Source organism: Marmota marmota, unplaced genomic scaffold, assembly GCF_001458135.2.
Source record: "Marmota marmota marmota unplaced genomic scaffold, marMar, whole genome shotgun sequence".
In the NCBI taxonomy this organism is placed as follows: Eukaryota; Metazoa; Chordata; class Mammalia; order Rodentia; family Sciuridae; genus Marmota; species Marmota marmota.
In genome coordinates, this window is record NW_026000240.1 from 30,406,405 (window position 1) to 30,419,358 (window position 12,954).

Sequence of the window (12,954 nt, forward strand, 5' to 3'; positions counted from 1 at the left end):
GGCCCGCCCCGCCCCGCTCCTCCTGTCCCGCCCCCTCCTGGTACCCAGCAGACGCGCTGCGGTGGACCCTGGCGCCATGGGGACAGCCTCGTCCCTTGTGAGTCCCGCGGGCGGAGAAGTGATCGAGGACACTTACGGGGCGGGCGGCGGCGAGGCCTGCGAGATCCCGGTAGAGGTGAAGCCCAAGGCCCGCCTGCTGCGCAACTCGTTCCGCCGGGGCGCGGGGGTGGCGGCGTCTGCCGGGCCGGGGTCGCTGCCCCGCGCGGCGGGCAGCGGCGGGCTACTGGGCGCCAGCTTCAAGTCCACCGGCTCGTCGGTGCCGGAGCTGGAGTACTCAGCGGCCGAGTACGAGCGGCTCAAGAAAGAGTACGAGATCTTCCGGGTCAGCAAGAACCAGGAATTGTTGTCCATGGGCCGCCGCGAGGCCAAGCTGGACACCGAGAACAAGCGGCTGCGGGCCGAGCTGCAGGTAACGCGGGCGCGCACCCGAGGCGGCCGTGACGCTGGGGAAACTGAGACCCAGAGCGACCTGCCCACGCTGTGCAGCAGATTGATGGCACTGCTAGGTTGCACCCTGGACGCCTGACCCGTCCCTTGTCCACCGTGTCCCCTCTCCGAATGAAATTATTTAAAAAGTGGAACAGAAACTTTCCTTTATTTCGAGGGGGCATTCTTTTCGTGAGTCCAAAATGATTTCTTTTCAGTTGTGCTTCCCCCCTTTCGATTTGTGGTTCATTCATTCAGACACCTTAAAGTAATTAGCTAGGGAGTGCCCTGAAGCCTCAAATGCCAATCCCCAGGAAGTAGGCTCTGAAGCGTGCACACCAAGACTGGTGGCATATGTTGGAGAAACTACACATTCCTCCTGGTCGTGCTACCCTGCCGCCAGTTTTACATACTGCCAAGGTGGGCTCATGGCCCATTTGTGAAGTTCCAGAGCTGCTGGGTTTTAATGATCTTGACGTGAATTATTCTGGACGCCTCCTGATTTTCACCATCCAACTGCTGTGGTTGCAAATCTTACCTGAATGTAATTGGAGCCCCTTAGTCCATATGATTATTAATTTGCTCAGTGCAGTTTTTGCAGCCTCCTTTGAAACAGATACATTTTAATTCATTGATAGTATATAAAGCAAGAGATTATTGCCTGAGCAGAATTCTGAGACATTATGCCATCTCTTTTGGACTCCTCTGAAGGTTATTGTGTTGTTTATTTACTCTACTGTGATTGAGACTTCTAGGCAGCTACAGAGATCCTGAGCTTATCACAGCAGGAATTAAATAAATACCTCAGATTCATTTATGTAAAAGAAGGAAGCCCCTTTTCTAGTCTGGGTATTCTTCATCGGGTTTTCTTATTTCACCCCTTCATTAGCCATTATATGTTATAGAGTTAGCATGTTATCTGTGAAGATATACTTGGCATTAGTCTGTATCAGTTTCCCACTGGATGGATTTAATGCACTTGAGTACATAAAGTGAACTTGTTTATTTCAGATATCTGATTTCATGTGTCCAGGCCACTGCCCAGTGGATACTGCATGTTGAAAATCACTGTGAGTTGACAGGTAGAAAAGAAGGCCAAACTAAACAGGGCAGAGTGTGGAGAGGGTTGACAAATGTCACAGTTCCAGATTACTCCTGTTACCAATCCTGATTCCTTGTGTAACCCATTTGGTTCCTTTCTCACCTATGTAGGCATGAAAAACTCTTTCATATTTATTTTAGTCAGTCAGTCAGTCAGACATTTTTACTGGGAGCCTGCAGTATATCAGGCACTATGAAGGGCTCAGGGTATAATAATGACTAAGATATAGTGCCAAGGAGTGCATAGACTCCCAGAATTAACAGTCGTTCAAGTTAAGCCTTACAAGGTGTATTTTTTTTTAAAGATAGAAAAACTGAGCGATAGGGAATTTAAGAGCCAGAGCAGTATTTTTTTTTTTAAGTATTAATTTCCATTGTTGAAGTGTCTTATTATAGTTCAGGCATGTTTGCATTTGTTAATTATGTATTTGAATAAAATGGCAACATGAAATTCTTGATAACTGAAAAAATAGTAAATTATTAAACTTTAAGCTATGTAATATAAAGGTACAAATATAAAATTTGGGAGAGAGATTATTTTTGAGAAGAAATAACAAGGTAAATTATTCCAGGCACTCCAGAAAACTTATCAGAAGATACTTCGGGAAAAAGAAAGTGCTTTAGAAGCAAAATACCAAGCAATGGAGAGAGCAGCTACATTTGAACATGACAGAGATAAAGTTAAGCGGCAATTCAAGGTAAATTCCCTACATTTTTAATCTCAGAATGACACAGAATAAAAACAATGTATTTTTAAAAGTTTCTAGAATACTGCAATGAATAAACAGAAATAAATTATGTAGAATTTTCATAAGAACTAGTGTTGAGCACTTTTTCATTTTTGAGTTGCACGTGGTATAACAAAGAAAAGGTATAAAAATGAACATTGTAATAGAGATTTTTTAAAAGGAAAGCATTTCTTTTTGGAGAAAGGAAAATTGGGGGGATGTTGTGTATAGGAAGACATTACTGGTATTTAGTGGCAGGAAGACAGATTTGCTGAACATCATGCAGGGTACATGAAAGGCCCACACCACACACATCCTTTCTTCCAGAATTTCAGTGGGCTCCAGTTGTGAAACAGGGCAAGCTCCTGGGGCATTTACCCTAAAACAGGAGATGGGGGACCAAGTGAATATTGATTTTTATGAATGAAACCTTTTTTTCCCCTTAAAAGTTGATGGTACAACCTTTGGATTATGAAAAAGATTTCAAAATTAAAATTCTCCTTTTTAAAGATTTTTAGAGAGACCAAAGAAAATGAAATTCAGGACTTATTGAGAGCCAAGCGAGAGCTGGAGAGCAAACTTCAGAGGCTACAGGCTCAGGGGATCCAAGTATTTGATCCTGGGGAGTCTGATTCAGATGACAACTGTACAGATATTACTGGTAAATTCAATTCCTATTAATAATATGTTGAGCGTTCATCATAGCTAGAGTGGTATTATAGAGCAAACTTTGAATTCTGCTATATTCCTTTTATTTGTCTATATTAGCTTAGATCACTGTTACAAATAGAGTTGCACTTTTTCCTGCGTCAATGTGTCTCTCTCCTCTTCTTGAAATACATGAAGTCAGGGGCTGAGTTCCTTCTGCCATGCTGCTTTGCCAGCTCTGCCCCATACCTGTTTCTTTTCTGGTCTGAGATAGCTGCTGCATGTCCTCCATCACATCTGTGTTTTAGCCAAGGAATGAAGGAAAGGGAGAACACATTCCTATTTTTTTGAAGACAATCTGAAAGATGCACACATCACTTCTGCTCAAGTCCCATTGGGCAGAACTACACCTAGAAGGATTGGAAAATGTAATTGACAGCCAGGCAGACGTGTCCCACTCAAGTGTGAGGCTCTGTTACTAAAGGCAGAAGGGGAGAGTGGCTATTGGAACTAGTATTCTCTGAAACATTATTTTCCCATATGACGATATATTCTTCACAATTATCATTTAGAATACCTGTATTATATGTCCCTAGGTGGGAAGCTATTAAAAAGTTTTTGTTTTATAATTAAACATATAAAATATATATTTCTGGCAATAAGGCCTAAAATCACAGAATGAAAGAGTGCACCATGTTCCAAGCAAATATTAATAAATTTTGACTAATATTGAAAAAAGGGAAAGATTCTATTTTAAATGTAGTCACTCTCCCACTTATAAAGGACTATAAAATTATATTCTTACAAACTGATGCATTTTGGAGTAAAATATAGTAACCAACAATTCCTTTTTATTTTTTATTTTTTTGAAGGGGGTACTATCAGGGATTGAACTCAGGGGCACTCAACCTAAGCCATAGCCCCAGTTTTATTTTTTGTATTTTATTTAGAGGTAGGGTCTCACCGAATTGCTTAGTGCCTTGCTTTAGCTGAAGCTGGCTTTGAACTCCTGCCTCAGCCTCCAGAGCTGCTGGGATTACAGGCATGTGCCACTGCACCCGGCTGATAATTCCAATCTGACCAGCACCCTGGGACTTTTATTATTAACTTTTGAGAAAAAGATGAAGTGATTCTAACTGGCCAAGAACAACTGAGAAAATAACTTTTGCTGTCACATTAGTTGAGTGATTGTTTCAGTATCAGCATGTTCAAATGCACAGCATTTCAAAACTCTTATAATTGTCTTGGGAAGTTAACAAAAAACAATGTAATATTTATTTTAGGTCTTTTTTTGGGGGGCGGGGTTCTAGGGGTTGAACCCAGGGGCACTCTACCACTGAGCTACATCCCCAACCCTTTTTATTTTTAGACAGAGTCCTGCTAAATTGCTGAGGCTGGCTTCAAACTTGAGATACTCCTGCCTCAAACTCAGGAGTCACTGGGATTGTGGTGTGTGTCACCACACCCAGCCTAGAGATTTAGGCCAAACATCAGTTTATTTACAGTTAGTCAAGGATGCTATGTAGATATTCTGGCCACGTGGTTTATTAGAAAATCATCCACATGTTCACAAGTAACTGTTGACTCAGACATTAATTCTGTTGTTCTTGGAGGTTAGAATTTATGTCCTAAAAAAATCACAAAGATTAGTTATTAGTGCACAAATAGCAGCCTGCCTCTGCAATTCTTTCTTTTACATTTTAGCTCATATCTATGATGTACAGTTAAAAGAATGATTTATAGAATTTTGTATGGAGTTAACTGCCCTTTTATTAAAATTCCTTTGTTTATTGTATTCTTATTTCTTCTTTCCTTTCTAATCTCCTCCTTGAATTTGAGATGATAACCAGAACCTTAGGACTATGTCAAAAGTTGGTAGCAAAGTACTTTCAAAATCATTTGAATATTTATTGTATATGGAATTTTGTAGTGTATTTAAAGTTACAAATCCTGTTGAATGTATGTGCTGAGTTTTTGAACAGTAGGTAACTTGGACTGTACAACCTAAAGATCTCTTGCCATGACAGCTGCTGGAACCCAGTGTGAATACTGGAGTGGTGGGGCCTTGGGCAGTGAGCCCTCCATAGGGAGCCTGATCCAGCTTCAACAGTCCTTCAGAGGGCCGGAGTTCGCCCACAGTTCCATAGATGTGGAGGGACCCTTTGCAAACGTCAACAGAGGTAACACACACAGCTTGCCAATTTCTTGCCTAGTGGCGTTGATTTCATATTCTGTAATCTTGTGCTAAGACCACTGCCACCAACAGAGCATGAAATTTGTGTTCTGAGTACCTTCCATTGACACTGTACATAACCAGGGTGATGAGGTTACATAATTCATATTGGGATCAGATGATGCTGCAGCCAGCCAGGCTAACCAGCTTCTAGTTACTATGCTTCTGGTCTGAATGCTCAGGTGATTTGTTTAATAGCAAGAGTCTGATGCTTATTAACTGAGAAACAATAGGATTTAGTCTTTCCCTCTGTTTCTTTGATGATGTAGAAAGTTAGAGCCTGGAACAAAATACACAAAGCCCTACTAGGTCATATAGTATTCTTAGTCAGGAGAACGTGCTTATTGTTTTCATATTATCTAATGTCCAAAGTCTATAAGGTCTGTTTACAATTTCAGTATCAGAGCAGACTTAAGAAGGTTTGTAAGTAGCTCCACTCTTTTTTCTAAAAACTATAAATTTTTTTCTCTATTTGCAAAATGAAAATCATTTTTTTAAATTGTGCTTTTTGAATTATCCAAATATGTCTCAAAATTTTCATTCTCACTCAATAACATAAATTACTTTTCATTTTATATTATTCTTAAATGTTCTTTATGACTCAATAGAATGAGAATAAGAAAGTCCAATGATAGGTCATCCTGGGAGTGCAGGCTCCCCTCAAGTAGTGGAGTAATCAGACAGCTCCGTAAGGAAGTTCTGGAAAATCTGACTAGAATCCCCATACACCAGGGAAGACCACTAGTGACATTTATTGCCTCAAGTCCCAGGAAGGAATTTGAAGTTCGAGAACTAATTGCCTTTTATGTCATTCTACAAGCCATCTCAGTCTCAACTTGTGAGATCAGATTCCATTCTATGTGCCTGTTATGCCTTCTGTTAATTTTTGCTTGAACTTGTGGAAATTTTCTTTTCAGATGACTGGGATATCGCTGTAGCTAGTTTATTACAGGTGACTCCCTTATTTTCACATTCTCTATGGAGTAACACTGTCAGATGTTACCTCATTTACACAGAAGAAACCCAGCCTGAAATGGATCTTTTCCTGAAGGTGAGGATACCTATAAAAACTCTGTATACACTGCTTTAAAACACACGTTGATATTATACCCTATTTAGGATACTGTTGCCTCTGAACCACATGCCTTGCTGGATATTAGATAGTATGTCTTAAAGAACAGGAAGCCTCTTGGACTTTTCTTCAGAGAAAACATTGTTCTATATTAGATGCAAAGAAAGATAGCTGTTGAATTAAGGGTTTTGATTTTTAGCCTTCCAGGAGTGACTTTCTTAGGGAAGGAACTAAGACAGGAAAGGAGGATTATAATTAGCTATAATTAGTTTTGAATACCATGTTAGGGTGTTGGAGCTTTATGTTGTTCTACATTTTATTGTGTATTCTCTCTTTTTTTTTTACTTAATTGATTTTATTTTTTTAAATACACAACAGCAGAATACATTACAATTCTTATTACACATATAGAGCACAATTTTTCATATCTTTGTAATAAAGTGTGTTCATGCCAATACATGTACTTTTTTGCATTATAATTCTTATTACACATATATACCACAATTTTTTATATCTCTGTATATAAAGTAGATTGACACCCAATTCGTGTATTCATACATGTACTTTGGACAATGATGTCCATCACATTCCACCATCCTTGCTATTCTCCACAGTGTTTAAGACCTTCATAGATCACACCTACTTTAGTTACATCTGCCAGCTCTATCTTTTAAATCTCTTGCAGGTAGTAACAAATTTAATTCTTGACATCGTTTTTAATTTTTCAAGGCAGCCCTTGGAGTTTTTCTAAGACAGGGATCTGCAAACTGTACCTTGTAGGCCAAATCTGGCCTTCTGCCTGTTTTCACATAATCCCGAGCTAAGATTGGTTTTCACATTTTTAAATTGCTTTTAAAAAATCATAGGAAGAGTAATATTTCATGACTTGAAAGTTATATGAAATCCAAATTTTAATGTCTATAAATAAAGTTTTATTGTACATTACGAGACTTATTCATATATATGCCATCTCTAGCTGCACTACAAGGACATTTCAATGGCAGAGCAAATTGTGACAAGAACCAAATAGGCTGCAAAGATCCCTGCTAAAATGCCAAGTTGTCAAGCTATAATTATTTTTGTAAAACTGTTTGCCATCGTGACTCTGTAGAAAAAGTTTTGTCTGCCACTATTCCAAGTGAATTTTAAGTAAATCCACAGACCAAACCTACTGTATTTACATCCCCCAGATTGTTCGTTAATAAATACATTTAGCTTTCCTTTGTAGTATTACTCAATTTTGGTAAAAATATTTTAAAGCTCAGAGTTTCCATTCAGTAAATTGCATATAGGTTATTCCCAAGGACGTTTCTGAGGGTGTTACTGATTTTTTTCCATGATAATCATCTTTACTTAGTAACCTAATTTATTAAAGACCAACATGTTTCTAGCATATTTCTGTTTGCTTTGGTGTTCTAATATATCAAGCTTGAGACTTTGTGTTATATAGATCTGTTGATCAATATTTTGTATTCTTTAGAACAATAAAACCAAAATTGTTCACGATAATAATCACAAAAAGAAAAAAGCACTGACGCAAAATAGCCTAATGCTTTCTCCTGTTATGATCATGAAATAAATAATTTTCTAAGCTAGAGAATAGCTTGGTGGTTAAGCTATTATTATTTATGTTTTAGAGAGAAATTGGCTTTTTCTCTTTAGGATTTTTTTTAAATGTGATTCATTATTACTCCTAGAATTTTGTGATAGAAAATACCTGCCATAACCTGTTACAGAGCATTATATTTAAAGCCATATGACTCTTACTATATTTTAAGTTAAATACATTATGCTTTTATATATATCATAATTTGTTTTTAGGACTATTCACCTAAACTTAAAAGAATGTGCGAGACAATGGGATATTTTTTCCATGCTGTTTATTTTCCAATAGATGTTGAAAATCAATACCTCACTATAAGAAAGTGGGAAATTGAGAAGAGTTCCTTAGTTATTTTATTCATTCACTCAACTTTACCAAGGTAAGATGGAAAAATCTGTAATTTACTATATGCATTAGTTGTATATAGGATTGAAATTGCAAATGAACTTCAAAGATAGGTTGTAATTACATTCCTTAAAATCAAAAATAATATATGAAATTTAATAAGTTCCAAAACTGTTTCACACTTACCTAAAATAAAGAATTAAAATTTTTAGACTATTAGACTTTTCTAATAGGTTGTATGAACAACATCTTTAATATAAAGATCATTTTAATCAGGACTTAGTAAGTTATATCCTGGTGGCCAAATTCAGCTGGGTGCCTGCCCTTGAAAACAAAGTTTTATTGGAACACAGCCATGTTTTTTTCACTATATACTTTCTGTGGCTGCTTTTCTACTGTAACAGGAAAGTTCAGTAGTTGTAACAGAAAATTTATGTCCTACAAAGCATGACATGTTGACTTTATGGCCTTTTACAGAAAAAGTTGGTGATCCGTGATTTCAGTAATCATTATTAACCTTTCTTTCTTTGGATACTATTTCAGAAGTTTATGGATTTTATATGATACATACACCTTGAACAATGGTGTACTTGTTGAATCATAATTGAAATGCATTGAGGAGCTTTATTACTTGAATAAATCCAGCAAAGTGAACAGTCTCCTTATAATGTGAATGTAAGCATGCTAATGAATCTTGCCTGCAAATAAAGATTTTTTTTATCAGTTAGATATGTAGATAAAAGACAAATAAGCTTACTGAGAGATTAATAATTTTTATTTCTAGATTTGTTGTCTGATTGAATTTAACCCTTCAAAGGATTTCTCTTTTTTGACTGAGGACAAACTCTGACTTTTTTTACTGTGTACAGAAATATGTGGGATCTAAAGTTTGAAAAAGAGTTTCCCTGCTGTATAACTAACTCATCATTAGTCCTAAGACTCTGCTAAGTGGGTCAAGGGTGATGGCACATGCCTGTAATCTCAATGACTTGGGAGTCTGAAGCAGGAGGATCACAAGTTCAAGGCCAGCCTCAGCAACTTAACAAGGCCCTAAGAAATTTAGTCAGACCCTGTCTCAAAATAAAAAGTTAAAAAAAAAAAAATGGGCTGGGGATGTGGCTCAGTGGTTGAGCACCTCTGGATTTAATCCCTAGCACCAAAAAAAAAAAAAAAAAAAAAAAAAGACTGCCTGCTTAGTAGCCAGGCAGATGGCAGCTGGCTGGTCAATGAGCCTTCACCTGGAGTATGTTAGGAGTCCTTCCACTTGATTGCCTTCGGTGAGTTTTATTACTATCTACCCCTTTCCCTTTTCTTCCCTGTTTTCAAATTTACTAAGGTTCTATCATGTTTCCTTACTTAATATTGAGTAATATTTTATCTTATTAGTGCTGTGTCATTTGTTTTACATTATTTTTCTTTAATTCCTATCTTTAATCCTTAAAACCATCTTATTTTTCTTTTCTTTTTTTAGAGATTTTTTAAAAATTGATATTATTTTTTAAAATACATGACAGTGGAATGCATTACAATTCTTATTACACATATAGAGCACAATATTTCATATCTTTGTATATATTGTTTTTTCTTTACCTAAAGGAATTTGTTAATAGAATATTGTACGTTATTTTGATACTTTTAACATTTATCTTTATCTTTCTAATCTTAAACTCTTCTTAATGTCCCCCATTTCTTTCATATTTTATTATTTCTGCTTGGCAGATTCATATATCCCCTTTAACTAAAATTACATTTATTTACATTTTAAAACGTTATTCTTGTCAAAGAACAAGAATTTTTAATTTCTTAGTCTTTTCTTAGCCTCTGCTTCACCTTTATTTTACTTAGATTTTTTTCTTACTCTGTTTGTTTATTATTTTATTTCATCATTTGTTTCTTCCAAGGCTGTCACCAAGTGTGGCAGTCAAGATGAGATTCACACCACAAGCAGGGACTCTTGAGGCCTTCATTTCTCTCAGATTGCTCATTCACCTCTCCCTATGGATCCTTCCTCCTTCCCAAAAGGTGAATCTAGAAATACTACTCCTGAACCACTTGGAATCTTGATGGAGAAATGCTTTTCTAACCAATAATTATATCTTGTGTCCAAATGGTACCCACAGAGTTACTTAAAGATACTGTTCAGTGGCTTCACACAACATTCAGTCATCATTAAAAAAATAAATAAATAAAAGTCTGTCTAGTGAGGAACACAGGAGCCATGCCTTTCCATTGTCCCTCTCCAGAGAAGGGAAATGGTCAGACTTCTGACACTGCTGATCCATGTGTTTCTTCTTTCATTAATTTGACCTGCTTTCCTCTGTGGCAGAATCATAGGAGAAATCTCCTAACGTGAAGGATGTGAACTGAAAAAGGGAGACTCCAGGAGGGACTGGCCAATAGGAATATTTTAGATAAAGGTCTAGGATATTCTTTGCTCTTGATTCTTTGCCCTCCTTCATTGTGGCAAAACCCTTGTTGGGCAGCTAGGCTAATGAAGAATTCTTGATCATAAGTGGAAGAGAAGGCCGCTTTTCCTTTTGGAAGCAGCCTCTGGTCCTGGTGGCACAGAGGGACTACTGCACCTTGTTTTCTTCAGTGCATCATTATCCCTCAAGGGAGAGGAGCTCCCTCTTGGGAGCCTTCAGGGTAATCACATCACCTTTCACGACTTCTTAGGCTCTACTCTTGGTTTCACTCAGTTCTTAGTAACAATTTGCCTGTAGAGTTTTTCTTACAGAATTTAGTGAAGTGGGAACTCCACTCTTGTGATTGAGCTTTCTTCATTCCTCGTGGTCCCCACTTCCAACTCCTAATGGCCTCACGTAGTGGCATCTCCTCTCTCAGCTCCTTCCCTCTGCTTCTGTCTGTACAACCCACTTTCTTACTGGATCCTGCAATGAAGATTATCAGCATGTCAGCTGGCCTTCCATACTCTCTGACTTCAGCACATGATCTGTTTATTTTCATCTGTACCATCTACTTCCCATCCACCAGATGCCACCAAATCCCAGAGACCATAGCATTTTACCTAAACCCCTGTATCAATTTTGTGGGGCCTGCTTTTCAAATACAAACATGCATCTGAACAGAAGGCCCACTCTTTGGCATTCATCTGGGCCACAGATTTTTTTTTAACCAAAAACAAAAAGAAATGGGCCATTTAAATTCCAAACTTCTGTAAAACATGGCCAGAATGATTTCAACAATGAAAATTTCTGTGGATTGGTACATTGGGTTGGCCCAGAAACATCTAGTAGGATATTATTTTTTTCTGTTTTATCTTTGAGACTAGTTTCTGCATTTGCAAATTCTGAATCTTTTACTAGCTCCCATGCCCTACATGCACACACACACACACACACACATACACACACCAATATGCCTCTCTAGACAACTTTAAAACTTTTAGAAAGGGAAATTCGCTGCAATGTTCCTGTGGCGTATAAAACACTAGTTGTTTCATTAGTTCTAGAATTTTTTAGTAACTTTTGTAAACAATATAATTATGGTTCCCTGTAGCAAAGTTTATTTTAAAAAAATAAAACAACTTTCCCATAGTCAAGGTTTTTGCTAGTCATTTTTCCTCACCCATCTACCCCTAGGTCTTTCTCATAGTAGGTATTGGACATATTGAGGCCACTTATTAAATGAGAAAAGGCTAAAGGACTGGAGAAGAAAAAATATCTTGAGCCTTTAGAGATGATAATATATGTGTTTAAACTTAGAAAATATAAATTAGTCAATGGAATTTTGTTTTCCATGTATTTGCAAAGTCTCATGGTCTGGTTCCACCATTTTGAGCCATGTTTAACAGAATTTTTGAGAATTTTGTGAGGTTTAAAAAATAAAGTTGCTTAAGCTTTACAATTTAATTCATAATCTATCATACTGACTCTAATTGTTGGCTAAGGAACACATTGTATTTTAAGAACAAGCTATAACAGAGTTTCATCAGAGAATTAAGGACTTAGAGTAGCTTTTAGAAGCTTCACTGAGCTGCAGCTTCTCTGGCCACTTGTCACTGGAGTAGCTTGTTTTACTGTTTGCTGCCACCATGCAGTGTAGCACCAGAAATGCCAATTTCCCATCTAGCCTTTTATTGGAAGACTGTGAAGAAGCCTTTCTGAAAAACCCTGAAGGAAAACCACGGTTAATTTATCACCGTCTGGAGGACGGAAAAGTCAGTTCCGACTCTGTCCAGCGATTGATCGACCAAGTTTCTAACCTCAACCAGGCCAACAAAGCCAAGGTAAAAGTCACAGGGTTTCTTTTTCAGAAAATGCTTGGCAGAGGGAAGAGCCAGAGCAAAGGTCATGAGGTGGGCGTGAGCCTGGAGTGTCTGAAGACAAGGAGGAAGCCAGCTAGGCCAGAGCAGAGTAAGGGGGCGGGGAGCAGGAGAGATGGCCCAGTTGATCCTCAAGAGTCCTGACCACCATTTTAAGAGATTGGTTTTGTTCCCTTGAAATAAGATGGGGAGCCACTGGAAGATTTTAAGAAGAAGAATATCAGGGCCTGATGCGATCCTGGACAAGTAATCTCTTTGGCCACTTTGTGGAAAATAGACAGTAGTTTGGAGCATAGTGGGCAGAGTCTGAGAGCTGTGGTACCATCCAGGTGAGAGGTGCTAGTGGCTCAGACCAGAGTGGTGTTAGAGAGGTGATGAGGCGGGCAAACCTGTGTACTTTGGGTTTTATCACACCACTGGTCACACTAAATCCCTTGTGTGACTTTAGACAAG

General features: G+C 38.0%; 1 protein-coding gene across 6 annotated transcripts in view; it reads left to right on the forward strand.

Annotated features, from left to right (window-relative positions):
- The first annotated feature begins 5 nt into the window (after positions 1-5).
- Positions 6-12,954, forward strand: part of Nphp3 (nephrocystin 3) — a 37,671-nt gene continuing 24,722 nt past the window's right edge. For 5 of the 6 annotated variants that reach the window (XR_007344070.1, XR_007344071.1, XM_048794010.1 and 2 more), the window contains exons 1-7: positions 22-469; positions 2,160-2,285; positions 2,826-2,976; positions 4,991-5,143; positions 6,114-6,247; positions 8,090-8,250; positions 12,309-12,465. Coding sequence is in view for 4 of the 6 variants with exons in the window: in XM_048794010.1 (XP_048649967.1) it covers positions 77-469; positions 2,160-2,285; positions 2,826-2,976; positions 4,991-5,143; positions 6,114-6,247; positions 8,090-8,250; positions 12,309-12,465 (1,275 nt within the window). In the remaining 2 variants the exon portion in view is untranslated. Of the gene's footprint in view, positions 470-2,159; positions 2,286-2,825; positions 2,977-4,990; positions 5,144-6,113; positions 6,248-8,089; positions 8,251-12,308; positions 12,466-12,954 lie in introns of all 6 variants that reach the window. The other variant, XM_015487051.2, reaches the window with a different exon arrangement.